Raw genomic sequence first — 11346 nt, 5'->3', positions numbered from 1 at the left:
ACTAGCCAGAGATGCCACCTCATGTTTAATTTTATTGTGTCTTGGAGTCATACTTACATTGTTTAACTATATATATATGTGTATTTTTAATTTGAACAAAAATGACATTCTATATTGTTTGTAGTTTATTTTTTGCACGGAAAAATAATTTTCTATACTTACAAAAGTTTACACAAAGCAAGAACAAGGCAATCTTAATTGCATCAATTCAAACAAAATGCATATTTTTTGAAAGAATATTTATTTGTCTGTATATATATATTTTTTTTTAATATCAACTATATTGTGTGTTTTTTTAAACATTTTGATTTAGTTTTTGAACAACTCTGTAGAAGTTTGTATGTTTTATTGGTAAAAATGAGAGCTACCACATTAGTAATTATATAACATACTAACGTCCCTCCTTTTTGGGCCATAATGTGCGCCCCGACTGCATTCCTTCGCCACCATGTCAGCGTTGAAAACAGTTTGGCTGCACACTGCCGCACTTGGTTATTATTATTTTTCATTTAAAAAGTTGAAATTCATTCATACATACAGTCGGTCTGCAATATTTTTCACACAAGGTCGCCTGGATACAAAACAGTGGCTTCAATGCTGATGCCAAAATTAAACTTTTAATGGAAAAAAACAAAGGCTGTTATATTTTCCAGACTGTAAAACGAAACATTTAACTGTGACATGTTTTTGTGAAGCTTGAAACAGGGAAGCGTCTTGACCGGCATCTCTGGTTACACACGCAGGAAGTCAACAAAAGGCGTACTTCCTCCTCCGGCTAATTACTGCTTGTCAGTGTTGACAAGCAGAAGTAGAGCAAAGCATGCGCTTGTCGCATGTCCTCATTTGCATTTTTCCCTCGAGAAAAGTACGAACAGCTGTGAACAATATGCGTTAACATACTCCTTTTCACTGCTACAACTATGTGGAAATTGTCATTCTGATCTGAAGCGAAGCCTTGCTTTTGATTTGGAACTGTACGCGCGCCATTTGGACTTCCAAAAAAAGAAAGAAAAAAAAAACGTTGCCGATGAGTTGGAATGCTGCTTGTCTGAGAAAAGCGAGGTTTCCCCGCCAACCGCCTCCTGTAACAATAACACAAACTCGGCAGCCATGTTTTCATAAGCGATATGCTCCTTAACGAGGGGCCCTGGGGGACCCTCTCCACTGTACTGTGGGAACGGCGGCAGCAGTGTGATCTGTGATGACGTCACAGGAGCAGCTGTACGCTTCAAGTCGCTGATCTCAACTCGCCATCGATATCTGTGAGGCATTTTTCATGCTTGAAAGACAATATGGAAACGATGCCTTTGTTGCCTTTTGATGTCATCGCATTCCATCGTGGGGCTCGTCTTCCTCCAACTCAACACCTCGTCTCAGTTTTACAATGCGGATATTATTCACACTTAGGCACGGCACTTGCCATTTCATTAACTCATGCACTGCCATTGACGTCTAAAAACGTCAAAAATTCATTTGAACTATTTCTATTAGTTTAACATTTTTCCCCTCTTTTTTTGAAAAGAGTATGAAAAGCTAGAATTTGTTTTATTGTACATTTAGAACAGATATAACATTTGTGATTAATCGCAAATTAACTAGTAAAGTCGTGATTAATTACAATTAAAATTTCAATCACCTGACGGCCCAAATTTTTTATCTTTTCTTCTTTTTTTTAATTCATTCACTGCCATTGACGGCTATAAACGTCGAAAATTCATTTGAACTATTTCTATTAGTTTAACATTTTTTCCACTTTTATTAACAAGAGTATGAAAACATATAATTTTTTTCATTGTACATTTAGAATTAAATTTTGCGATTAATCGTGAGTTAACTAGTGAATTAATAAGATTAATTACAATTAAAAAAAAAGTATTGCCTGTCGCCCCTAATTTTTTATATATTTTTTCAATGAATTCATGGCAGTGAATGAGTTAAGTAGGGTATATTAGGTACAATATACCTAATAGGGGTATATTATACATTAGGTATATTTGGTACATATTTGGGTTCATTGGTTCATTATTTTAATTTGGTACATAAGGCATACTAGTTTCATGAGATAGATTAGGTGCATTTAGGGACATTAGGTGTATTTGGTACATTAGGTACATGTGGTACATTAGACATACTAGTTTCATTAGGTATGTCATGAGGTACATCAGCTACATGAGTAACAGGTAGGTATATGAAGTACTGTACATGAGTTACATTAAGGTACATTAGGTACTTTATGTACATTTGGTTCATTAGTTCCATTTGGTACACCAGGAATATAAGTTTCATAATATGCATGAGGTGCATGAGGTATATGAGTTACAGATAGTACTTTATGTACATTAGGTGCATTTGGTTGATTTGGTACATTAGACATACATTAGGTACATGAGTTACAGGTGCTACTTTGGGTATATGAGGTACTGTAGTTAAATACTGAGTTAAATTAGGGTACATTAGGTACTTGTGTACATTTGGTTTGTTAGTTTAATTTGGTACATGAGACATACACGTTTCATATTATACATTAAACACTTTAGGGTGCATTATGAACTTTGTGTACATCTTGTATATTTGGTATATTAGGTATTCTGGTTTCATAAAGTAGCTGAGGTACATCAAGTACATGAGTTACAGGTAGTGCATTAGGTATATGAGGTACATGAGTTACATTAGGGTACGTTAGGATTTTATGTTCATTAGGTGCATTCAGGTACATGAAACACACGAGTTACATGCGATACATATTGTGGAGAACATCATAGTGGTGGTAAAAGAAAGAAAAATAATGACATAAGTGTGGAAAAAGGGTGTTGTGGATATAATTGGCAGCTGTTTCCCACCGTGTGTTTCTCTGGAAGCCATTTTACCACGTCCACATGTTGGAACACACGGGAAGGAAGGAAGAAAGGAAGGAAGGTCCCCACCCAGGCCATGCCGATGAAAGCATCGGCCAAATTCTGCTGCCAGTTTATCTTCAGATGAGCTCATATGTGTTGATTTTGGCACTTTTAAAAAAAAAAGGTCCGACCCAGAACAGATCCTCATCCCTTTGTGTCTGCCTCACACCTCCTCAACTTCCAGTTCATCACCATTTGTCAACGTTACACACGTCTAGCTTCAAAAACACCTTTTTTTTTCTATAACGTTTGATTTTTGTTCCTCAAGGATAATCTGTGGATTTTTTTTTTTTTTTTTTTGTGGCAGTTGTTATAAAGGAGCCACCCAGAACAGATCCTCACACCTTTGGGTCTACATTCCAGGTCCCCAAATCCCAGCACATTACTGTTAAGAGGCCTTTGTTACAAATTCCACTTAAAAAATATTTTTATTTTTTTCCATTGAGGTTTGGGCTTTTGTTGCCATGTAATGTGTGGATTTTTCGGGGCAGAGGAAATTTGCTTTTGAAATCTGTGCTTAAAGTTTGGAAGCAAGCATGCACAGTATGCCGACTGCTTTAGGCTGTAAAATCACCATCTGCTTGGGGTGCTGACAGAAAAACAATAAACAATTCAAATAATTTCCTTCCTGCATGCCCACAACTCTTTTTTTTTTTTTTTAATTGTGTCAGTGTGTTTTGGTGGAAAATGAGAGTCATGCTCTCTACTGTAAAAAGAAAAAAAGTCCTTTCAATTGGATCCAGAGATTTTTTTTAAATTGGTGAGATAGACTTTATGATAATGGATTCCAGGAAAAAGTCTTGCAAAATCCAATTAAGAAAGGTTAGGGTAGGAAGTGACATCACGAATTAGAAAAGCTCTAGACTTTTTTTGTTATTCATTTATTTTTTATTTTAACTTCTTGTAAAAAAAAAAAAAAATCATCTAGTCCCCCCCACCACACACACTTGTGTGACAACAGTTTGACCCAGGAAAAGATCATTTTTATTTCCATTACTTCCTGTGGGAAAAATGTAAGCATTTTTTTTTTCATTACTCGAATATGTGCTAACGATTTGATCTTTGGTGACATCATCATCTCATGTGAATCGATACCAATCCCCTCCTCGGTTTCCTGTTGTTGGGAAACTTCTTGTCGCTATGGCGACCATCTTAACAAACAGGCAGTAGTTGCCATGGTCAACCAATCATTGTTTATTTGTTGTTTCAAAATGATTAGAGCAGAGTTGTGCCAGCGTAATGCAGCATGAAGAGCAAGCCTCGCTACACATTTTGGGGAGTATGAGGATATTTTAATTAAATAATAATTAATTTTTTTAATGAGAATGTTTTCCCAGGAGCGGATTTTCAGTAGTGAAGTGTTCAAATTTCATCTTTAACCTGAAACCCAACCTTTTACCCACAAACCCTAGAACCCTTCCCCCGTAAAACCCTACCCGTCGAACCCAACCCCAAATTTGAATCTTGAACCCTTAACCTGAAGCCAAACTTTACCCAGAACCCCCATCCCTAAACTTAACCCTTAACCCTAACCTCCTAACTTCAGGATTTAGTTTTAACTCTTACCCCCTAACTCTTAATCAGAACCAAAACCCTATAACCCTAATCCCAATCAGAACCTTAACCTCTGACCCCAAACCAGAACCTTTTGTTTTGCCTATCATAGCCTACAACACAAACCTTGACCTTAATCGCAAACCTAACCTAACTCTAAACCTGAACATCAGACCTAACCTGAACTGGAACCCTAAACCCAAGGCCATAAAAATCCAGCCCAATACCTTGAATAGTTTTTCTTACACAGCACAGCGCCATTGACCAAAGGTGAGTCCATGTGACAATTGTTTGGTTGCCACGGTAACATCATTAGCCACAATGCTCACTGTTTATCTCCAATATTTACACACATGTATATCTAAATAGACATCACAGACTCCATTAATGTCAATTTTTCAACAGGTTGGACCTGTTGCCGGTCGGCTCAGTGCTGTTGTAAAGTAGTCCCACCCAGTCAGGTCACGTAGATAGAAGACGATTCCATATCAGTATGCAGACTTTGCTCTTTCGGCATGAAGCAACCACTGTTTTATTGTCGCCATGGAGACCACATTGCTTGCACAATTTCCAATATCGTGATTTCTCTTCTTACCCTAACTGATGGGGCAAACTAAATATTATTTTTAAACGAGACAGTCGCCGTTATTAAAAGCTCTGATATGAATGATAAATCATACATCAACAACATAGACGTGCTAACAAAGCTAGCATCGATGTTACGGTAGCTATAACCCATTAGTGAAACTCTTCTTTGTGTATTCTGTATGTCTGCGTTAAACTGCCCCCTGATGGCCAAGTAGGAGAAGGAGCATTAAATCCATGGGCATGTAGTCTGTATGGTTTTATAAAATACAATCCAGTAGAGTCCTATTTTCCTTATTTAAAAACACAATACAACCTTTTTCTCTTTAAAAAAAAATTTGTTTTTGCAGGTTCTGAAATGGAATGACATTTCCACTCATTTCAGTGCGGACAGATGATTTGAGATACAAGTATTTCGTGTTCCTAAAAGGAATTCAAGACATAATTGAAGGCAGCGCCGTACAGAGGAGTGTATCTCTTTAACAGGATGACGGAAAGCCTCTCCCACCCAAAAAAAAAGAGAAGCATGTGGAGTGCTTATAAAGGCGGCGGTGCGGTTGTGCACACACGCGGCCGTCGTTGTGGGTTTGTAGCACACGTCAATCAATCATCGTCACATCAAGGATCCAAACATGCCAAAGTGTCCCAAGTGCAACAAGGAGGTCTACTTCGGTAAGAATTGCCTTCTTTTGTTTTTGCTTTCATTGATAGAAGCAACATGTGCATCTCAATGAGGAAACAGGAAACGGCTTCAAGTGCTGACATGCACATTAAATTAGATGCTTCGTCCAAGAACAAAAAATAAATGCAAAATAATCTAATAAAAGAAAATGCATCTATTTATTTTTTAGCCAAATATCTATTTAAAAAAAGAGAGTGTTTCAAAAACAGACTGCATAAGACAATTTTATTTTTTGATTGTTTTTCTGAAAAAAAAATTGGGGGAAAAAAGAAAAACATTTGGGAAAACTAAACTAAACAATTTGTTTACTATGTGTAAAATATATATGCATAATGGTGTCCAATATAAAGCTTGCATTAAAATGATTTCTTATGCATATTTTCTTATTTTAGCTAAAAAATAATAATAATAAAAAGAATGGTGAAGCTTTAATTACATTTTTATTGTTTTAAAAATGTCCAATGAAATGATTGTATCTCTGTTTGCTTATTTCTTCATGCCCCTCAAAAAAATTGGTTAGTTTTTCCATTTTCCTGAGATTTATAAAAGCTTGTTTTTAATTAAACTACCACGACTGAACTTTTTTGCGAGGAAATTTTAATTAGCAAGTACAAATTGTAGAATGAAAATTTGATTATTTTTTTTTAATAAGTAGTATTTTGTTTAAAAATAAATAGCTAGAAAACATCACACAATTTTGAACTTGGACAGCAGCCATAAATTGATTATTTAATCAAGATGAGAAAAAAAATAAAACATATTTCTATCTTCATTCTGCAATAAAATTATTCCCTTCTGTTATTTCTTATTCCAGAGTTTTAAACTTTAATATGTGTCAATTTTGACCCACAACATAATCTACTCTCAATTAGGTATGTGGTGTTTATTTGTGGCATGGAGACAGACACCTGTTTAAATGTGATTATTGTCAAGTACCGTTTATATTGGTATACAAATATAATTTACCGCAGCTTTAGGGTATTGGAAAATACATGAAAATGATCATCACAGTGCTTGAATGTGACCTGTGAAGTTTTCATCAATTATGCAGCACTCCTTTGTGCTCCTGTTGGATGATCATCTCGTCAAGTAACCTGATCCATAAAGTGAGAACAATACGGCGATCGGAAGGTCGACTGGAGTTCCCGAGTCTGAGCAGTTGGACACAGCGCGCTTTGTCAAAACGACTCATGCGGGAATGTTATGCAATGGCTATAACGAGCTGAGCAGAGCAGGAAGAAGCCAAAACATTCCACATCTAATCTGATTGATTTGGTCTCGGGAGGACCGCATTATTGCGCAACACCAGTACCAAGAGGGGGGGAAAAACATGGACAGTGTAGCCTATGGGAAAACTTTTCAGAGCAAACTATCCCTTACAGAATGCTTCCCGTTTTGATCCCAATTTGGGTAAAAACAAATTCACTTTGGGAAAGATGAGGGGAATAGCTACAAACATAATTGCTACGCGCTGCAATTATCGCTAGCCGCCAATGTCATTGCTAACCACAACTGTCAAAACAAGTCGACTGCTTACGCTAATGATAACTGATAATGCTATTGTTAGCCACATACATGAATGCCAAGCACAAATGACATTATGCAAGCATACAAAATAAATTAACCGCCAACATTAAACTGCTAATTTTATTGCTAACTGCTAGTTATTCAAATGTTAATGTTAAGTCGCGCGTAAAAATATGTTTTTGCGAACCACCAACATTGTTAACTGCTAATGATATTACTAATTGCTAGCAATACTGACGGTCGTGAGCGCTAATGTTATTGAAATTCACATGTTTAAAAAAAAAAGAAGTATACTACTAACATTATAACTAACTGCTAACATTGACTCCTAAAGTTATTGACAATTACACAAGTGTCAAAGGAATGCTTAGCTCCAAATGCTATTGTTAACTGCTAAATTATTGCCAAGCGCAAATGTTACAATAATAATAATAATAACATTAAATGCTAATTTTATTGCTAACCACTGACGGTCACGCAGGTTGTTAAAAGTATGCAACCGCTAATGTTACACTAGCCACTAACGTTAATGCTATCTGCTAAAATTATTGTTTACAGTTGTTGCTAACCACTAATATTATCGACGGTGTCAAAACAATTCAACTGCTCAGGTTGAACGCAAAAATAAGTTAACTGTTCACGTTATTGTTAACCACTAGCATTATTGTTGAACGCTAATGTGATTGAATGTCATGAAAGCGTTAAAAGTTAAACCCTGTTAATGTTTAGCCCTAATGTTATTATTAACGCTAGCAGTACCGCTAAGTTTACCGCTATATAATCAAATGGAATGACCCCCCCCCCCCCTTGTGTGGGTGTGGGTGCGTTTAGTTACAATGTAACTGGCATTAAAGGAGTATTGCGTAATCCACATGTGTGCCATTACAGTCTTCTTGCTGTTTTAGTGGGTGTTAAGTATAATCATTGTTTCAGGTCAGTGCACTGTGATTTGAGGTCAGGGCCCCCGTATTTAAGAGTTTTTTTTTTTTTTCATGCCTTCTCTCCCACCACATTTTTGCATGGCACAGTGGGAGACAGCATAAATCACGGCAAATGGCGTTTTTCTCCCCCGACATAACAAAAGAGTCGACGTGTTTTAGAAATTCCAGAGCCACAGCCAAACAGCTTTGCACTCCACACGTCTGCTTACACATCCAACACATGGTACTGATTTAATTGTTACTAAATACAGACCTATTCTACACTCTTTTTTTTTCAATCAGCATTTTATTTTATTTTTTTAACTGTATTGTTTTGTATTTCATTAAAAAATACCATTAGAAATATATTTTGGAAATATTTATGATAAGACAATTTCTATAAACATAAGGCGCAATTCATCTAATTGGAAAACAAAAACAATGAATGAAAACAATAAAAATATAGTGACTAAATAACAATAATTGAATTGAATAAAATGTATAAATAATGTACATGTAAATCAATCAGCCAAACAATCAATCAATCCCCCAAATAAATAAATTACAATAAAACAAAATAAATAAATAAATATATTTTTACAAGGTGAAACATTTTGAAAAAGTCAATAGAAATACATATAGAAACCCGGAAAAATTAATAATTAATAAAGATATCCCTACAATAAATAAACAAATAAATAAATAACAAATATCAATAAATAAATGACAATCATTTCCTTCTGAATTTTGTATTTACTACAGTACTGTGATTACATTTTGGAATTGTGTACATATGAACTGTTCATTTTGTTGCTAATCGCTAATTTAATTGCTAACTGAAGATGCTATTTACCACTAACATAATTGCTAACTGCTCATTTTATTTATGAAATTATATTTATGCTGTTTTAATGTAAATTAATCCAACTTCCTGTTCTTTTTTCCTTTTTTTTCGTTTCACGCAATTTGTCATTGGTTGGCAACGCTGCGTGTGCCCTGTGAACTCTGCCTAGCAACAAATGTGTCATACGACTTGAATCAAGACTTCAAACGGATTTCTCTTGGTTCTACGTGATTTTGATTTCAATCTTCTTTTTGTTTGTGTGATACCTTATCTTTTTTGATCATAAAACAAGTATCCTGTCAAATTGGACACATTTATGATTGTGTTTTTGTGTTGTGCAGCGGAGAAGGTGACATCACTTGGCAAAGACTGGCACAGACCCTGTCTCAAGTGCGAGAAGTGCGGCAAGACACTGTCGTCGGGATCACACGCCGAGGTACCGATCGATCGCTATAATTGCTAGAACTGCTCAACTTTATTTGCCGTTAAACAGAGGCACTTTAAATGGTTAAATGGCATGACTCTTGAATGAGGTTAATACTGTGAACACAGCCACATCTGCAGTTAGAATGAGGGTGTGCACACTTGTGCAACTACGTAATCTCACTTGTTAATTTTTTTGTGTAACTGCGCAGGTCATGTTTGATAGTAACGTTCCAAAATGTGTTGCACAGATGTCAAAGGAAGTAACTAACACTAACCTTATTGCTAACTGCTAATGCTATTGTTAGCACTAACATTACTGCTAACCGCTGACGCGATTCGCGTCCTGCCAATTGTAAAAATAACTTACCTGCTATCATTATTGCTAATGGCTAACAACTTGAACACGTGTCAAAAGAAATTATCAGCACACATTATCACAAACTTTTCATTTATTATCATTTATTTTATTGCTAATGGCTCACGTCATTGCTAACCGCTGACATTATTGTTAACTGCTAATGTTATTGCTAGCTGCTTCTGTCATAGCATTAGAAGATATTGTGAACCACTAATGTTATTTATAAGTGGCAAAAGAAGTTAACTGCTAAACATTAAGCGTTGAAAGAAGTTAACAGCTAGCATAATTGTTAGCCACTGATGTCATTCTATTGTTTGTGTTATTGTGTTTCAGCACGAGGGCAAGCCCTACTGCCACAAACCCTGCTACAGTGCACTCTTTGGACCCCAGGGTAATTAACACTTACATCACTGTAAACATAGTGCTCTCTGTGTCCCAATACTTTTGTTCATACAGCCTCTATATAATTCCCACAATTGCTTTTTGTTTTCTTGCAGGATTTGGACGCGGTGGAACAGAAAGTCACACATATTAAGACATTTAAAAATGAACACGTGTTCATTTGGTGATGGTTTGTCCTGCAATATTACATTATTTTTACAGTGGACATTTTGACTAATAAAGGCTTGTCAATGTGTGACAATAATCAGCGTGTTTTATTCTTTATTCATATGATTGAACTTTTTTATCAACATACTATTGTTATTCAGTCAAATTAAATCTGTGTATGACATCATTTTAACTGTTGCTTTAATAAAATAAACAAGTTGATCAAAAAAAGACAATATTTTGTAGTAAATTACATCTAATTAAAAAAAAATTGGAGGACACCTAATTAATGAAGTCTAGGACTGCTACTGCTAATAAAGTAAAATATCAAATCAAGTTTGTGTTGTGCATATATATTATTGTGCTTTGGCCCTTGTAAATAATCGAACTATTTCAATAATACATTAAATAAAATAAAATAATTAAACAAAAAAATCTGCCAAAAGCATATACATTTTACCTTCATGTTCTAAAAATTTTACGGGTAAATTTGAACAAATAAAGACTTTAGAATTCCTAATTTTAATATCATTAATTAAAAAATAAACTAATTAAAAATGTACAAAGTGCATTTACCCTCTAATGAAATGTAATGGGGAAAAAATACAATATGTGTAGTGCATCGTAATTGAAAAAAATTACATAAATATAAAGTGCAAATTAATTGTAAGGTCAATCTATCGAACCATGCAACAATCCACACGTAGTAAAGTATCACACATAGCATGTTTTGTTTTGTTTTTGCCCGCTGCGGGCTGATGGACAGTCGCCATGGCAACACACCCAAACAAGTCAGCAAACAGAAACAACCATGCAAGGCAGCTGTTCGCTGCTTAGATAAGCACTCACACAGAACCTTTTATTATTATAAACTATATGCTGTGGGGCATGAAGGCTTAAGTTAATGTGATTTTTTTTTGGGGTATGAAACCGTAACCTTCCCCGGTGCACGTTTGAAGCTTGCATACTGTGATTACTGTGGTTTCCTCCCACATGAACGATGA

General features: G+C 35.4%; 1 protein-coding gene across 1 annotated transcript; it reads left to right on the top strand.

Moving 5' to 3' along the window:
* The first annotated feature begins 5559 nt into the window (after positions 1–5559).
* Positions 5560–10439, top strand: crip1 (cysteine-rich protein 1). Its single transcript, XM_086095600.1, has 4 exons — positions 5560–5708; positions 9351–9445; positions 10127–10184; positions 10291–10439. The coding sequence occupies exons 1-4, from the start codon at positions 5669–5671 to the stop codon at positions 10326–10328; spliced, it is 231 nt and encodes a 76-aa protein (XP_085951726.1). The 5' UTR covers positions 5560–5668; the 3' UTR covers positions 10329–10439.
* The last annotated feature ends 907 nt before the right edge of the window (positions 10440–11346 follow it).

The sequence above is a fragment of the Leptonotus elevatus genome, chromosome 14, assembly GCF_054856555.1.
Source record: "Leptonotus elevatus isolate MCC_2025b chromosome 14, RoL_Lele_1.0, whole genome shotgun sequence".
In the NCBI taxonomy this organism is placed as follows: Eukaryota; Metazoa; Chordata; class Actinopteri; order Syngnathiformes; family Syngnathidae; genus Leptonotus; species Leptonotus elevatus.
This window is presented reverse-complemented; position numbering and strand designations above follow the sequence as displayed.